Here is an 18,655-nt window from a genome sequence, read left to right on the forward strand (position 1 = left end):
GTGGGCAAGTTCGAAGCCAATTGGGAAGGCCCGTTCATCATCACAGAAGTCTTGGGTGGCGGGGCGTACACATTGTCGGATTCAGACGGTAGAGCTCTCCCCAGGCCATGGCATATCAATACTCTCAAAAAATTCTATGTATAACTGCTACTCAGCAGGAATGATGAAATTGTAGACCGAATACTCTTTTTCCCCACAGGGGTTTTAACGAGGTTCGGGGCCATGATATCAATAAAAGTGGATATATGGCTCTAGGGAATTCCCTGGTGTTGTCTAGTTTATTTTTTATTATCGTTTTTATTGCATATTTTACTTAACATATTCATGCAGAGGCATTGCACATGTCACCAGAGGGGGGAGTAGGGTGTATACCCGTAGTCCCCAATTTACAAATTCAAAATTGCTTCTCAGCAAGTGAAGGGAAAAGCAGAGGATCATTGCTATCGTAAGCCGCGAAAGTTGGTTGCACCCCCAGGGTTTTCCATGCTCCGCGCAGAGAAATGGAACGCGGAATTGCTTCTTAGCAAGTTAAAGGAAAAACAAACAGCCAGGGGCAACGCTTGAACAAGGGGAAGAGCAGAGGGATCATACTGCCAGCAGAGCAGAGGGATCATGCGGCCAGCAGAGCAGAGGGTTGCACTTAATCGTAAGCCGCGAAAGTTGGTTGCACTCCCCGGGTCCTCCATGCTCCGCGCAGAGGGTTACTATTTAATCGTAAGCCGCGAAAGTTGGTTGGACCCCCCGGGTCCTCCATGCTCCGCGCAGAGGGTTACTATTTAATCGTAAGCCGCGAAAGTTGGTTGGACCCCCCGGGTCCTCCATGCTCCGCGCAGAGGGTTACTATTTAATCGTAAGCCGCGAAAGTCGGTTGCACCCCCCGGGTCCTCCATGCTCCGCACAGAGGGTTACTATTTAATCATAAGCCGCGAAAGTTGGTTGCACCTCCCGGGTCCTCCATGCTCCGCGCAGAGGGTTACTATTTAATCGTAAGCCGCGAAAGTTGGTTGCGCCAACCGGGCCCTTCATGCTCCGCGCAGAGGGTTACAATCTAATCGTAAGCCGCAAAAGTTGGTTGCACCCCCCGGGTCCTCCATGCTCTGCGCAGAGGGTTACTATTTAATCGTAAGCCGCAAAAGTTGGTTGCGCCATTCGGGCCCTCCATGCTCCGCGCAGAGGGTTACTATTTAATCGTAAGCCGCGAAAGTTGGTTGCACCCCCCGGGTCCTCCATGCTCCGCGCAGAGGGTTACTATTTAATCGTAAGCCGTGAAAGTTGGTTGCACCCCCCGGGTCCTCCATGCTCCGCGCAGAGGGTTACTATTTAATCGTAAGCCGCGAAAGTTGGTTGCACCCCCCGGGTCCTCCATGCTCCGTGTAGAGGGTTACTATTTAATCGTAAGCCGCGAAAGTTGGTTGCGCCATCCGGGCCCTCCATGCTCCGCGCAGAGGGTTACTATTTAATCGTAAGCCGCGAAAGTTGGTTGCACCCCCCGGGTCCTCCATGCTCCGCGCAGAGGGTTACTATCTAATCGTAAGCCGCGAAAGTTGGTTGCACCCCCTGGGTCCTCCATGCTCCGCGCAGAGTGTTCAAGCTTGGATGGGAAGCAGCAAAGGAATGCTTGGATGGGAAGCAGCAGCGAAATCCTCGGCAGAGGAGCTAGCGAAATCCTCGCCAGAGGAGTCAGCGAAATCCTCGCCAAAGGATTCAGCGAAATCCTCGCCAGAGGAGTCAGCGAAATCCTCAAAACAGGAGTCAGAGAAATCCCAGGGAGGAAGATCAGAGAAACGCTTGGAACAAGCACAGCGGGCCAAACCAAGGACGTTCCCAGCAGAGGAATCACAAAGACTTCAACAAAAACAGAGATCATACCCTACTTTACAAAAACATACATCACAGCGTGAAGTCCGGAAATGCAAGCTCAACATCAACAAGCAACAAAGTAACATAAAGAGTGAGGGAAGGCAGAACTAGCATAGAAATTTAAGAGCAAAGACAAGTTGTGCAGAAATTCCATCTACAACGCCACGACGGCGGCACTGTACACCAAAATCGGAACAAATACTAAATATTTACAAAGTTGAAATTACAAAAGTTTGAATGAAACTAGGGGAGGAGACAACAAAAGCAGTCAAGAGGGAGGAGCAGAGACAGGGGAGCCAGGAGCGTCAGAGATGGAAGGATTTGCAGCAATCGGAACAGCGGGAGTAGAGGAGACCGGGGCAGGGGTGACAGCCGCAGAGACCTGGCTAGAGGAGGATCCCTCCACAAGCACCGGCAACGTGCCGGTATCCCTCACTCTAGGGAGACGGGCTTCCACATCCAGCAGCTTCACAGCTTCTTACACATATGATGTTTCATTTCTGTATAGGCAAAAAGCTGATCTACCGCGGCAGAGGAGGAAGCAGAATCCTCGAAGGCCGAGGCCTTGAAACCAGAGGGCAGAGGAGGCTCCAGGCTGTATTGACAAAATCCCCGGGTGCCGCTAGCAGCTGGACCTCGCAGCCGATTCACGAAACCCAGCAGGGAGGCACAGAAGGCAGGCGTGTACACCGGAGCAGCAGGCAATGAGTCAGATCCGACCCCAAAGGCAAAATAGGGAAGGGCCTTCTCCAATACTGGATACCACCACTCCGGCTTCTTCGGGGAATCCTCAGTGATCCCCATCAGCTGGTTCACGTCTTCATCCTTGATGTTCTCCATCAAAGCAGGCATGTTCAGGGCAGCAATTTGCTCCGGGGCCACCCCCGCCATCTCCAACGCCTTTGTGGCGGACTGCTTTATCACATAAGCGAAGAGGGAACCGAAGCCCTCCAGATAGTCTGGAGTTTGCTTGAAGGCCGCCAAGGTGCCCTCCAACATCATCCCCAGGAAATGCTGGCCTTGCGGAGACAAGAAATACTCCAGACGCTGGTCCCGTGCCCCCAGGACATAACCACGGTTCTGAGCCTCCACACAGGTTTTCCTCCAGCCACGCCTGGCCTCCTTGTAGTCATCATTATACCTCGCCTTGAATCTGGCAAGGCTTTCATGACTCTCCTTCGTCACCCTCGCCAGTTCAGAGGCCAAGGAGGCCTTCTCCACTTCTGCCTGTGCAAGCTTGGCCCGCAACTCAGCCACTTCCGCCTCTGTCTTGCTGAACTGCTGCACAGTACCAGCAACTTGCTCGTCGCGTTCCTCTGTCCGTTTCCTCTCTGCCTCCAAATCCTTCTCCAATGCACCGTAATCATCGATGCAATGGACCACTTCCCCGACCTGGGATTCCAGCTGCAGGGAATTGACGGGAAATAGTTAAAGAAGGGAAATCAAAAGGTCAGAAATATAAAAATGCAAACTTGTTAATGGATGCAGGGTACCTGAAGCACCAGGCGGCTAAGGGAATTCGCCAACGCAGCTTTCGCCATCTTCTGCGTGGACTCCCTATCCTTGGGATGGATCCGGGAGAGAAGGGTGTTAACGAAGTCACGCCCCTTTAGGGACGAGACTGGTTTAAGGCCAGGGCCCTCCGATTCTTCCTCGGGCAAGGCCACTGTCTTACCCCTTTTAGCACCCACGGAGGCAGCCTCCGCTTCACTTGCCAGCCCAACTTCTGGGTCCACGAGCTTGCTGCCTTTTTCGAGGCGCGCCTTGCGACGCCTCTCCGCAAGGTCTTCCGCGGCAGACTTCCTTTTCCTTGGGACCACTCGGGACCCGGGAGTAGGAATATTGCGGAGTGATCGGACAAGGGGCACATCATCCTCGACGTCCTCGGCATCCTCAACATCTACCACAGGAATGATGGGTTGCCCTCCACTCTGGCCCGAACCAGAGCCCTTTGTCTTTTGGTTGTCCGGGCTGAATGAAAGAAGTACATCCATGTCATTCCCCTTGCCAGGGGAAGTGTTGCGCCGGAATAGTCTCATCTGGGACCACAGGAATCAGCTTGGAGATATCCACCCCATCATCCACGGGTTGCCCAGAGCCCTGGCCCTCTTCGCCAGAGGGACGGTCGGCGGAAAGCTCGGACCTACATTTGTTCCTCCACGGCATCCCTGCAAACAAACACAACCTTATCAACAAAAGTAAGGTAACAAATCATTTTCACATACGATACTAAGGCCTATTTTACCTATGGATCCAGGAGGGTATAGGGGAAACAGGCCATTGGCTGCCAAAGCCGAGGGATTTTCAGTGAGATCTTTGCAGGGGAATGGCTCTTGGTTGTGGAGGGCATTAAGGTTGCTCAGCACTCCCAGGTCGTGATCAGAGGGGATTCCTTGGGAGGCCGACTGGTGTTTGGTGCGGGAGGTATGCCATTGCAGCTCTTGGGCGCCATACTGGTGCCAAGTACCGGAAGTGGTCTTCACATAACAGTAAGAGTGGAGAAAGTCTTTATCATAGGAATTCAGGGGACTCATGAAAAGGGCGGGATATTTCTTACGCGCGGCAAAGCTATACAGGGGCCCCCCCTGCAATCTTAGGGATTGGGTCTGGGCAAATAATTTGAAAGTATCTACAACACCATGGGCGGTGCAAAGGATATGAAAACAGTATAACCTCCGAATGGCGGAGGGGGCTATTTGATAGAAGGGGATTTTGAAGTGATTGGCCACATTTATTATAAGTGGAGGAGGGGGAAGCCTCAGACCGGCATCTATCTGGGCTCGCCAGATGACCACCATATTCATGTTCAATTTGTCAAAAGCGGGTATCAGAGCCTTGGATTGGGATTCGAATTCCAAACCTGCAGGCCGCTTACATAGGTCATACATCTTGTGCATGTTTGCTACACTCAATCGGGATTCAGGTTTATTGAGATGATATGTATCAAACTCCCGAATAGCTAATATTTTCACCACGCCGGCAAGTATACGGTGTAGTTGATACCATATTATTGAGATGATATGTATCAAACTCCTAATCTATTGTAATTATCATCTCCCGATTCAAATCACAAATTAGAAATGCACAAAAGGTGGCCAACCAATCATACAAGAGAGAATACTAGGGCTTGCAAAGATAATGACAAGGAAGTAATCAAGACATATATTAAGCATAATAATCAATCTATTACATCATCCATGAGCCTAATCCCCAAACTAATGGGGGATTTTATCCAAACATGTTCACAAACAACAAACCAAAATCAAAGAAATACATAAATGAAAGAGAGAGTAAGAAGTGACAAATCCTATTAATGAGCTTTCTTCAATCTTCTCTCCTCTTCAATGCCTTCAATCTTGGTAAAAAGATGTGGTAATGGAGGCTAGGGTTTGGTGTGAATGAATTGGGGAAGATGGAAATGGGTGAGTATGAGGTTGGGGAAGATGAATTGGGTGTGTGTGGTGAATGATGTTAGAAAAGAAGGGAACAATGGAGTTTTGGGGCTAAAATCGCGTCTGGGGCCCACTTGGGGGAAGCCCCGCCCTTTTCCCGCGGTCACGGCCCGCGTCCGCGGCCTTCAAACGTGGGGGATGCTCAGGGGACCCGCGGTCCCGCCCCGCGGCCGCGGGTGGTGACCGCGGGTGACTCCTGGAGTCGGGAACAGCTGACCCGCGGTCCCACCCCGCGGCCGCGGGTGGTGACCGCGGGGTACTGGGCGTTTTGCACAGTCCGCTCGTTTTGCTCTGTTCTCCCTCGTCCGGACTCGGATTTGGTCGCCGTTTGCGCTCACGGATTTCTCTCGAGACGTACTTCAATCTCATATCTTCAAAATCCTCCAATTAATCCTTGATGTTTCCTGAAATTACTCCAAAACTACACCAAGACATCAAATCTTCATAAAACTCAACATTATGGTACAAACACGCATTGGCAAACAAAACATGAAGGAAAATGACAACAAATCATGTGGAATTGAGGTACGAAAACCATGTTTGTCAACAGTATAACCTCCGAATGGCGGAGGGGGCTATTTGATAGAAGGGGATTTTGAAGTGATTGGCCACATTTATTATAAGTGGAGGAGGGGGAAGCCTCAGACCGGCATCTATCTGGGCTCGCCAGATGACCACCATATTCATGTTCAATTTGTCAAAAGCGGGTATCAGAGCCTTGGATTGGGATTCGAATTCCAAACCTGCAGGCCGCTTACATAGGTCATACATCTTGTGCATGTTTGCTACACTCAATCGGGATTCAGGTATGGATTTGGGCGACCTAGGGGCGTTCTTCTTGCCCTTAGAAGTTTTAGGGGTTGCGGAAGTGGGGAGAGAGGATCCAGAGGCCGATGGAGAAGTGCGGGGAGAACTAGGGTTCGAAGGAAGGGGAGAATCAACCGGAGAGGGTACGGGAGAGGGAGAAGGGGAGGGGAAAAAGTCAGGCTGGGCAACAGGGGCGGAGGAGGAAGCCATTATCGAAAAAATCTAAATGGTCCTAGGGTTCTCACGCTCAATCAGAGCACCAAAAAATCTCAAAATCACTTTACACTAAACATAAATATCGGGAGAGGAGGATACGCGAGTTACCTAAGTCAAAGAAAGATCGACAGTAAATACCGGAATGGAAGGGTCGCAGGAAATACGCCGGAACAGGGAGAGGCTCGCCGAAAATCGCAGACGAAGGAATTCGGAAAAACTGGAGAAGATGAATAGTGGGAAGTAAAAAATTCAAATCGACTAAGTAAAGTGTACGCGGGCAACTACCAACATGCGGGATGAACAACACGTAGCGTTCGGAAAGCAATCAACGGTCAAGGATTTCTGCTGGGAGGCGAAAGGACGCGAGGGCTGAAAAAGGTAACCTGGGGATACGGAAAAGCACTGTAGAAAGGGCAGGCATTTAATGTTGATGACGTCATCCGCGCGGACGAATACTCTGACTAGTTGCACCGTTCCAGAGCGAACTAGTCAGACCAGAGGGGGGAATAGCTGATGAGGAGTAATATATGCGGAACAGAGGAATGACGTTACCAGGGGAATCACGGGGAGCAGCGAGATGGTTTCTGCCAGAGGAATCATACTCGCCAGAGGAATCATACTCGCCAGAGGAATCACACTCGTCAGAGGAACCACCTTCGCCAGAGGAATCACCTTTATCAGAGGAACCACCTTCGCCAGAGAGGCCGCTCTCGCCAGAGGAATGGCCTTCACCAGAGGAATCACCAGAGACGCGGGGAAATCTCCCGCGTGAAGGCGATTTTACTGTTATGCCCCCCCGACCACGTAAGGCGCATGCTCCAGTGCTGATTTTACTATTTTACCTTCTATATGTAATCTATAAATATCGGCATACGTGCTCCTTTGTAACTTACGCTATATTTTACTCTCAATACAACAGCAGCTTTTCTCTCGTTCTAGCATTCCGATTACTTCCTTTGTCTTCTCCGATCAATCAGAACTAGGTATAACTCACGATTTATTCACAATTCACCGATTAGTTAGATACCCACCCTCTTATGTTTCACCACCGGCCCATTCCCAAACCCTAAGCCCACTGCCCTTCAGATTAACTCCCCTCATCCTCACTCATCTGCGCCGCTCCACCTTTTTTCGCCGCCCGTCTCCTCGATTCTCACCTCCGACTTCAATGCTCCACCCTCCTTCCCAATGACCTCCACTCCTTTTTATCCCTGCTGCAAGTCTTTCAATCGTAAGGAAGTTTTCACACTGTTTGACTCAGAAGGCTCTGCTATTCATTCTTGAAGTGATTCTTGTTCGTGGTTTCCTGATTGGTGACTGTGGGTGTGAACTTCACTTCGATTGAGTGCTTGTATCGCCGGATTCATGTCCATCGGTTTCCTGGTTGGTGATACTTTGTGAGTGTGCAAGCCATCGGAATCCTGTCCATCGGATTCCTGCTGCTGGTGGCTGTGCAATCGAGATTGGGGTGCTGATCTGTTTCTCCTGTTCCCCTTGAGCCGTGATCATTGAGCTGCCGGAAGAAGCCGTTGCCTACTGTGGGAAAAATCTGAGCCAAAGTGTCCCGATGACACATTTTTCCCAAACCTTGAGTTCCCTCTGAATTTCTTACTTTCTCTCTTTCCTTCAGGATTACTTTGTTTCTCTTTTACTTGCTGCCTTTCTTTGTGTGTTGCAGAGAAGTGAAGAAGACGAGCAGAGGAATCGAAGCTCCAGGCGCCAGCGGAGTCGAGGCACCAGCGAAGTCGTGAATCCTCTGACGAGCAGCGAAGTCGAGTCTGCAGAGAAGTGAAGAAGAAGCAGCGAGATCGAAGGAGCAGAGGAACCGAGGCCAGCGGGATCGGGTGCCAGCGGAATCGAGTCCCCGCTGCCAGAGAAGTCAAGTCCCCGCTGCCAGAGAAGTCGAAGTGAGCAGAGGGATCGATACTTCAGAACAGAGGAAGATCAAGTGCTTGAGCACGAGTGGGGAAGACAGGAGGTTCGGGAACCAAGAGGTGTAACCCTGGCTAGGCGAAGATACCCAACAATGCTCAACATCTGTGAGAGTCGAGCTTTAGTAGTAAATACACCAATGCTCGATCATTCTTAGAAAATGTACTAATGCTCGACATAAGGATAAAATGTGTATAATTTAATTGAAAATACTTTGGTTGGAAGGAAAGGATTAGCCATGACTTATATGGCGACGTCAAAAAAATCTTTTCAAGTGCTCTCCAACTATTTTTACATGTTGCACCATTCAAATCCTGGTTTCATTGTTGAAGAGACAAAGTCATGTGGTTCTTTTCAATATTGTATCGTGAATGATTGTTGCGGCATGTGTTAGATGTTTTAGTGCATGACTTATTAGATTAATTTGTTACTGCTACTGTTGGAAAAGTAAGAAAAAGCTAGAACCGAAAAGTGGAAAAGAAACTTTTCTCTCATTATCTTCTGATAAAAAAAAGAGTACAGCAAGAGGTATATAAACACTCATGCACTCATGCAATACAGCTGCAAATTCTAACTAACTAGCCAGCTAGGATAATGAAAGGAGCAATCGTGTGTGCATGCACCCATGCACAGTGAAGATACATTTCCAACACGCCCCCTCAAGATGGAGCGTAAATGCTGGAAAAGCCCATCTTGCTCATGATGTTATGCAAGGCCGGAGCAGGTAATGCCTTAGTCAAAACATCTGCAAGCTGCAAGGTATTTTTCACATGTAGTGGCTGCACAACACCTTGCTGGAATCGTTCACGGACAGTGTGGCAGTCGATTTCGATGTGCTTGGTTCTTTCATGAAAAACCGGATTGTTGCAGATGTATACTGCAGCTTGATTGTCACAGTAAAGCGGTGTGGCTTTACTCTGCGGAATCCCAAAATCAAGTAAAAGATTACGTATCCAAGTGACTTCACAACATACTTGTGCCATAGCGCGATACTCTGCTTCAGCCGAAGAACGAGAGATCGTGCTTTGCTTCTTTGATCGCCAAGAAACAAGTGAAGAGCCAAGAAAAACGGCAAAACCAGTAACTGATTTTCTGGTGGTAGGGCATGAAGCCCAATCAGCATCACAGAAGGCAGATAAGCTAAGATTAGAGTCTTTGGCAAAGAAAAGACTGTGCCCAATGCTACCCTTCAAGTATCGCAAGACACGTTCAGCTGCAGTAAGGTGACCTTCACACGGCTTAGAGACAAATTGGCTCAAATTATGAACCGCAAATGTGATATCAGGTCGAGTTAAGCTGAGATATAAGAGCCTTCCAATAAGTCTTCTGTAAGAAGAAGCATCTGACAGAGGAGCTCCTTCATTTAAAGTCAAATGTTTACCTGACTCCATAGGAGTAGAAGCAGGTCTGCAACTGACTAAACCAGTATCTTTGAGTAAGTCTAATACATACTTCCTTTGGCAAAGATAAATGCCTTGATTATTGCGAGCTATTTCCAAACCAAGGAAATAGGAAGGTCTTCCCAAGTCTTTGTATTTAAAAGTCTGACCCAAAAACTGCTTGAAAGAAGAGACTAAGTCATCATCATTGCTGGTAATCAATATGTCATCTACATAAACCACAAGACCCAAAAATTTTGAGCCTTCCTTCTTGTAAAAGAATGAGTGATCACAAGCTGACTGAACTAATCCAAAATCACTGAGTGCCTCAGAAAATTTGATATACCATTGCCTCGAGGCCTGCTTGAGGCCATATAAAGACTTCTTGAGCTTACACACTGATCCTGGAGGATAAGATTGCCCCTCTGAATCAAGGAGGCCTGGAGGAAGCTCCATGTAAATATCCTCAGACAAATCACCATAAAGAAACGCATTATTGATATCAAGATGTGTGAGGGACCAATCATGAATAGCAGCTAACGAAAGCATCATCTTGACAGTAACCAACTTTGCCACTGGGGAGAAGGTGTCAAGATAATCAATACCAGCCTGCTGTGTATACCCTTTGGCAACAATTCTTGCCTTATACCGATCTAGAGATCCATCTGCAAAGAATTTAGTGCGAAAAACCCATTTGCATCCAATGGCAATCTTATCGGGAGGTAATAAGGTGACATACCAAGTGTCAGATTTAATAAGAGCCTCTAACTCAGCCTGCATAGCTTTCCTCCATTCAGCATACAAGGAAGCTTGATGATAGGAGAAAGGTTCAGGAATGGCAGAGAGAGAGCAGATTAATCGATCGTAAGAGGAGGAAAGTCTAGAATAGGAGATGTATTTATGGAGAGGATAAGGAGAAGAAGTAATATAGTTGCATACATAATCTGACAAATGAGCAGGAACCTTGCTAGTTCTGCCAGATTTTGTAGTAATAGAAGGAGGAGGTGCTGCTGATGCAGGAACAGAAATAGGAATGGCCATGGAAGGACTAGATGAAGTAGGAGCAGAATTAGCAGTAGTTGTGGCAGTTGGAAGAGCAGATTCTATAGGAAAAGTGAATTGTGGCTCAGGAAAAGATGAAGAGGGAAGATGAGAGTAAGGAAAAGTATTTTCATGAAAAATCACATCCCTACTAATGCTCACTTGCTGAGTATCTAAATTCAGCACGTTATAACCCTTGTAACCAGGTGGATAGCCCAGAAACAGACACTTGGAAGCTCTAGGTGAAAACTTTGACCTATGTCTGTCTAAAGTGGAGACAAAACACAAACACCCAAAAACCCTTAAATGTGAATAAGATGGTTGTTTCCCAAATAACATTTCAAAAGGAGTGGTGTTATGTGGAAGAACTGAAGATGGTGTTCTATTAATGAGATAAGAAGCAGTGTGTACACAATCTCCCCAATAGGTGACAGGTAAATGGGATTGGAAAAGCAGACTCCTAGCTACATTAAGGAGATGTTGATGCTTTCTTTCCACTCTAGCATTTTGCTGAGGAGTGGAGACACAGGAATGATGAATGAGAGTGCCAAATTTAGAATATAGTTCTCCTAAATTGAACTCTGGACCATTATCACATCTAAGAATTTTGATACTCTTCCCAAACTGAGTTTGTATGGTATTGAAAAATTGGGTGAGAATTTCTTTAACATCAGATTTATGCTTCATTAAGAAGGTCCAAACAAATCTTGAATGATCATCAACAATTGTGAGAAAATAAACATATCCTTGCACAGTGGGTGTTGGATATGGTCCCCATATATCACAGTGGATCAAATCAAAAATATTCTGAGCTACAGTTTGAGATTCAGAGAATGACAAACGCTTTTGTTTAGCCAATGGACAAATCTCACAAAGAGTATTTTTACAATTGGAAAGAGATAAAGTTTTAGACAACAACTGGAGTTTACTAAAAGATAAATGCCCTAATCTTTGATGCCATGTATCAGTTGACACCATATTGGACACTGGAGGAGAAGGAGTATGGACTGATGGATTTGCAGAAACTGAAGAAGCATCTAACACATAGAGATTGCCCACTCTGCTACCCTTCCCAATCACAATCCCCTGAGAAGCTCCCTGAATCACAAAAGTATCAGGTGTGAAAGTTACTGAACATTGCGTAGAAGATGTGAGTGAGCTTACTGAGATCAGATTATAGGAAAAGGAAGGTACACAAAGTACAGAAGTAAGCTCAAGTGTAGAGGAAAGAACAATGGTGCCAATGCAAGTGACAGGAGCATTACTACCATTGGGAAGATTCACATGAGTATTTGTGGATATGGATGTTTTAGTGAAGAGAGCAGGGTCATTACACACATGATGTGTTGCTCCTGTATCAAGCAACCATACAGAAGGCTGAAAAATAGAGCAAATGAAAGGATGATTGGAAATCGTACCACTGAATGGAGGACTTGCACCAGCAGAGGTGGAGTTATGACCATGAGTCTTCACATCATTCATAGTAGGAGCGGAAGTAGTCATAGATCCAGCTACTTGCATCTGACTTTGCAAATAGGATATCATCTGAGCCATATCTGCAGTAGATAAAGTAGTGCTCTGATGTGAAGGTGTATTATCAGCAGCACTCAGCTGATTCACAAATCGAGCACCATTAGAAGAAAAACCAGTAGATTTCCCTTTGCCTTTGCCATATCCTGGTGGATAGCCTATGATCTCAAAGCACTTATCCACTGTATGGTTAGTTTTTCCACAGTTAGTACAAAGAAACTTGCCCTTACCTCCTTTGCCACGACCAATACCTGCTGCATTAATTATAGATCCAAGCATTTCACTGATAATAGGAGGTGCTGGAGTTGATACAGAATCAATAGACCTCTGCCTCTCTTCCTGAAGAACCAATGCAAAAATCTTTGACAAGGAAGGAAAAGGAAGAGAAGAGATAATCTGAGATCGAATCTGCGAATAAACAGAACTTAATCCAATGAGAAATTGCATTGAGCACTCTTGCATCTGGAATTCACACCATTTGCGCGAGCTATGACATCGACAAGTATCGCAAGTGCACCAACGTGAGGGCTGAAAATCCTTGTATTCATCCCAGAGAATGCTGAGCTTGGTATAGTAAGCTCCTACATCATCAGACCCCTGCTTTAGGGTGAGAAGTTGTTGTTTGAGTTGATAAACTCGAGCAACATTCCCTTGAGCAAAGCGATCTTTCAAATCGTTCCAAATTAGAGAAGCATCATCGAGATACATAAGACTTGAGCTAATATCAGGCACGACAGAGTTGCGCAACCATGAAACAACCATGCTATTGCATCGGAGCCACTGAGAATAGATCGCTTCAGTCGGATGCGGTCGATCGATGGTACCATCAACAAACGCAAGTTTGTTCTTCGCCATTAGTGCCGTCATCATGGAGCGATTCCAATTCACATAATTGGATCCGTTGAGTTGTTGTGTGACCAGCTGCACACCAGGATTGTCACTGCTGGACAAATAATAGGGGCTGGACTGATCTTCATGTGGTGGAACAGGAGGAAATTGCGGCTTAGGGGCCATCGGAAAACAGATCGGAAAACAGCGGAAGGTTTATGCTCTGGATACCATGTTGGAAAAGTAAGAAAAAGCTAGAACCGAAAAGTGGAAAAGAAACTTTTCTCTCATTATCTTCTGATAAAAAAAAAGAGTACAGCAAGAGGTATATAAACACTCATGCACTCATGCAATACAGCTGCAAATTCTAACTAACTAGCCAGCTAGGATAATGAAAGGAGCAATCGTGTGTGCATGCACCCATGCACAGTGAAGATACATTTCCAACACTCATGCTAGTTGACAGATATTTTTCATTAGCATTTAGGATTGGGATATCGAAAGTGATGTATCATGAATTTGGTTCTTTAGACATTTGATTGCCATGATCGAGAACTTGTTGTTCGTATTTTATCAGCACCTCAGTATCAAGAATGCAGTGGATTATGTCTATTTAAGGCTTTGTATCATTAATTTATAGGTTAACATCAAGAAGTGAGGTCAAGGTGAACATGTAATCACCATATATCTTCCAACAACACAAATGACACAAAAAAGTAAAAACGGACAAATTCAGAAATTGAAGTAAAAGCGAACCAAATTCACGAAGCAGCTATTTGTCAGAGCTCCAGCGACAAATTAAATGCGAATAACCTCAACAAAAAAATTGATAAATAAAAAGTAAGTCAACATCAACAATTCCTCCGAATAAGGCTAAATTGTGACAAAATTTTTATTAGGACGGGCCGCGACAATGAAAAGGAGGGTGAGGGTTTTAATTCAATACGTATCAAACTAACGACGAACTTGAGACATATAATATTTTCGTAGTTAAATTTAAATTATTTAAATAATTAATATTTCACAATTTTAACAACGAAATAATTCTGTTGTTAGATTTTAATTTAATTAATCAATATTTGTATTTTTAACAACGTAATAATTTCATCGTTAGATTTTAATTATTTATTTAATTAATATTTCTTATTTTTAACAACATAATTAATCTATAGTAAAATTTAATGACAGAACATATGTTGCTAAGTTTGTTATTAATTTTTTTTTGTTGCAGATTCGATGCCAATTTTGTCTTAATTGTGAAAAATGTAAATTTTATTAGTGTGTGTGTGTGTGTCATTATTTCCGTTGTAATTTTATGATGGAAATCAGTTGCCTTCGTTAATTCTATCACAATTCAAAAAAAAAAAGTAGCTAGTATTGACTTGTGCCTCGTAGGTGAACCACAAAAAATAACTTCAATCTATACTATTTAAAATGATAGGCATAAAATTGAGATAGATTTTTTTTAAGAAAATGTAAAAGATTAAGACAAATTGGAGGTAATTCACAACGAGTTCAAGAAAGAATTCACGATCAAATTAACAGTCAGATTTCAAAAGTACCGTCAAGCTCGTCGAGAAAGGATTCATATAGCGACGACATAATTCAAGGAGGACTGTCACGTTTTAAAGACTGTAATCGAACTCGTCGATCACACCTGAAGCTGCTTCATGGATCTGAAATTCAGTTATAAATGATGATTCTTTCATGTGTTCCAATATTATATCGTTTTTCCATATAATTAATTTGCCCACTGTTGGAATTTGATTGTCAATTTTCTTCCATTTGGAAAAAAATAATCTTGCACAAAATCAAAAAATATATTAGAAGTTGAGTATTTTTGTTGAAAAAAAAAAAGATCACATGCACAAATAATCTTCATAAATTTGTGTATTTCGATCCCAACATCCGGTAAATTTTTAATCAGAGTAGGATATTTGTACCCCGATATCCGGTAAATTTTAATCGGAGTAAGATATTGTAATTTTTCAAACTAAAAGTCGTTTGATTGACCAATTTCAGAAAAACTCCCGAAAAGAAATCAACATTTCTTTTAAATTAAAAAAGAAAGAAAGACGGAACCGGTCAGTCAAACCGATTAGTCAATTCAACCTTACGGAAACAGTATTGATAACAATTTGTTATAGGCATTTTTTTTTTTTTTTTAGGCGAAAGTTTGAAATGTTTAGGCATTCTTTATCAAGAACAAAGATGGTCGGTACTCGGTAGACAATAGATCATAGATGCATCATGTATATATATAATAAAATGGGCCACTTTTTTTTTTCTATTCAGGAACATTATGTAGACTGTTGACATACATTGCCATATTTAGAAAACTATTTTGGTCAGAAAAAAAAAAAAGTAAAAAAAAACACATCAATACATTTGGTTTTGGATGATAATATTTATATAATACTCTTTCCTTGCCATTGTTTATGACTTGTATCTTTTGGGCACTCAGAATAAATTAGAAAAAAATGTTATCCGCGGGCATAATTGAACCTAAGACTCTTGCAAATGAGAATCTTTCATTATCTCATCTTTCCCATTTGAACTAAATCTCATTGGTGCAAATAATTTTTTTTTTAATTCTTCATTTACTCTCATTTCACTAAAACTATAACCAAATGATGGAAATCTCCCTTAGAAGCATTATTTACTATGTTGCAACAATTTCAAAGAATGATACCATAAATTGGGATTCAAGGTTGTGAAACTATAATGAGTGACATCCAAATATTGAAAAGAATTCAAAAATTCTTAAATTAATAATCACTTCTGCCCAAGTCCAATTGAAAATCTTAGCTCACAAATCTTGATTTACAATTTCTAAATACTCAGATAGTCAATTTTTTCTAGTTCTCCTAGTCTTTCATGTTGGGTATCTTCGCCTTGCCGGGGTTACTCCTCTTGTTTCCCGAACCTCCGGTCCGTCTCACTTCGTGCTCAGGCACTTGACTCTTCTCCTCCTGTTCTTCTCTTCTCAGCTCCTCCTTCCCTCTGTCAGATCTGCACAAAATAGACAAGCAAGGAGTAACAAGATACTAGAAAGAAAAGAACAGAAATACAGGAGTAAAAGTTCAGAGAAGGGGAAAAGGTGTCCTTCGGGACACAGGGGGCTCAGATTTTCCCCTTTAAACTCAGCAACCCTTCCGGCAGCTGAATGATCAACGGCGAGGTAAGGACGATGGAGCAGCTTCACAGATCTCAACAGAGCCACCAACAGCAGGAGCCAAGGTCAGAACTCCGGCAGCTCAGATCTTCTCAGGTAACCACCAAACAGGGCTCCGATGATCAGGAAAACCCGGTGATACCTCCACCCACGTCAGGGAATCCCGTATTATCAAGGAGTTACTCACAAAGGAATAGCAGAGCCTTTCAGTCCTTGATAATCCGTATTCCCGGCATGAGAAAGCATCAGAGATATAAAGGAAGGAATGACAACGGTGGGATGAGACACCATTGAAGGCGCTGGAGAAATCAAGGTAGGAGGGCGGTGGAAGAGGGGAGGAAACGAGGAGTCAGAGAGAGAGAGGATTTAGGGTTAGAGATGGAGCGGCGCAGGTGAGAAATGAGAGAGAGAGAGTGGGGACGCGGAGGGATATATCAGGGGTGTGAGTGGGCTAGGGTTAGGGAATGGGCTGGGATGAGAGATTGGGCTCGGTTCTGGGCCCTGAAGTTGGCCCAGACCTAAAAGAAAAGAAAAGGGAGAAGGAATGAGAAATGGGCCAACCTCACATATCCACCTTTGGCACATTGATCATTCTGTCACCAGGGAAGGGCCATCAATTGAGTTGGAGTTGTCATCACAGCCCTAATTTTTTCTCTTATCTGCCACAAAGTCAAGACAAGAGAGGGTGAGAAAAACATTAAGCATATTTATCTCAATCTCAAACCACAGAGACCAACCCAGGGTAATCACCATTTCTCAAACCCCAAAAAGGTTATCATTGAAGATACAGCATGCACACACAAAAGAAAAGAAAAGAACAAGACACAGAGACAAGAGAACAAAACAGGACTCTCAACAAACCAGACACACAGAGTAAAAGAAAACATGCAGAGCAAGCAAACACAGGGCAGAGCAGAGCAACAAACTCAACACATGCAGCAAACAACAACAGAAGAGAGCAGACAACAAGCAGCCACAAAGGCTGAACTTGTCACAAAAGCACAGAGATTTCATCCAGGCCCAATGTTCAAAGTCCTTTTGCAAGATTCCAGCTTTGCAACTGGTAGGCACTTAGTGCCCATATCTGCAGGATTGAACTGAGAAGGGATCTTGTTTAGAATGACATCACCTCTTTCAACAACATCTCTGATGAAATGATACTTGACATCAATATGTTTAGTTCTATCATGAAAAACAGGGTTTTTGCACAGTTGTATAGCAGACTGACTATCAGAGAAGAGCACAGGTTTGTCATCAATAAAGTTAATATCAGAAAGCACACCATTCAACCATATTGCTTCTTTCACAGCTTCAGTAGCAGCTATATATTCAGATTCAGTAGTAGAGATGGCCACAATGCCTTGTAACTGGGATTTCCAACTAATACAAGCATCACACAAAGTGAACACATATGAGGTGGAAGACTTCCTACTATCTCTATCATTAGCAAAATTAGAATCCACATAACCCACACATTTCACACCATTTTTAGACTTAGAGAAAAGCAGACCATGTTTTATAGTAGACTTAAGGTATCTGAAAAGCCATTTCACAGCTTCCCAGTGAGGGAGACCAGGATTTGACATGTATCTACTCAAGCATGAGACAGCATAAGCAATATCAGGTCTAGTGCTTATCATCAAGTACATAACAGAGCCTATAGCATTTGCATAAGGTATGTTTCTCATTTCTTCAAGATCAGAATCAGAGGTAGGACATTGCTTCTTACTCAGTTCAAAATGGGATCCAAGAGGCACATTGACAGGATTACAATCAAACATGTTGAACTTATGCAAGACTTGATTCACATATTCAGATTGATGCAGCAAAAGGGTGCAGTTTTCCCTATCTCTTTCTATGCTCATGCCTAGAATCTTCTTGGCATCACCTAGATCTTTCATGTCAAACATTTCACAAAGGCATTTTTGAACATGCTGAATAGTTTTCAAGCAAGGACCAAGAATAAGCATGTCATCAACATACAAAAGCAAGAACACAGGAGACTTACCACTCAAGTGATACAAACAATGATCAAAACTGCTCCTAACAAAATTCATGCTTTTCATGCATTGATCAAATTTCAAGTTCCATTGTCTAGGTGACTGTTTTAGACCATATAAAGACTTTTTGAGTAGGCAAACATGATCAGGAAAGTTTTTATCAACAAAACCCTCAGGCTGCTTCATATAAATATCATTTTCCAGCTCACCATGCAAGAAAGCAGTTGTAACATCCATTTGTTTCAGTTCCCAATTAAAATGAGCACATAGAGCAAGCATGATGCGCACAGTAGTAAATTTCACAACAGGAGCAAATATTTCATTGTAATCAATGCCCTCTTTCTGTGTAAAACCTTTGGCAACAAGCCTAGCCTTATACCTGACACTTTCCACCTCATTTTTAATCTTAAACAACCATTTGCATTCAACAATAGA

General features: G+C 44.0%; 1 protein-coding gene across 1 annotated transcript; it reads right to left on the reverse strand.

The window, feature by feature from the left end:
• Positions 1–11,679: 11,679 nt before the first annotated feature.
• Positions 11,680–13,326, reverse strand: LOC130986542 (uncharacterized). Its single transcript, XM_057909982.1, has 2 exons — positions 12,106–13,326; positions 11,680–11,785 (listed from the first exon to the last, which is right to left on the reverse strand). The coding sequence occupies exons 1-2, from the start codon at positions 13,229–13,231 to the stop codon at positions 11,751–11,753; spliced, it is 1,161 nt and encodes a 386-aa protein (XP_057765965.1). The 5' UTR covers positions 13,232–13,326; the 3' UTR covers positions 11,680–11,750.
• Positions 13,327–18,655: the final 5,329 nt, after the last annotated feature.

This window comes from Salvia miltiorrhiza, chromosome 5, assembly GCF_028751815.1.
Source record: "Salvia miltiorrhiza cultivar Shanhuang (shh) chromosome 5, IMPLAD_Smil_shh, whole genome shotgun sequence".
In the NCBI taxonomy this organism is placed as follows: Eukaryota; Viridiplantae; Streptophyta; class Magnoliopsida; order Lamiales; family Lamiaceae; genus Salvia; species Salvia miltiorrhiza.

What these genes read in the sequence shown, in the direction of transcription:
- LOC130986542 (XM_057909982.1), bottom strand. Translation starts at nt 13,231, where the DNA reads ATGGCCCCTAAGCCGCAATTTCCTCCTGTTCCACCACATGAAGATCAG. An exon ending in TGCAAGTCCTCCATTCAGTG is followed by an intron (nt 11,786 to 12,105) that starts GTACGATTTCCA and finishes TTTGTGATTCAG; the next exon opens with GGAGCTTCTCAGGGGATTGT.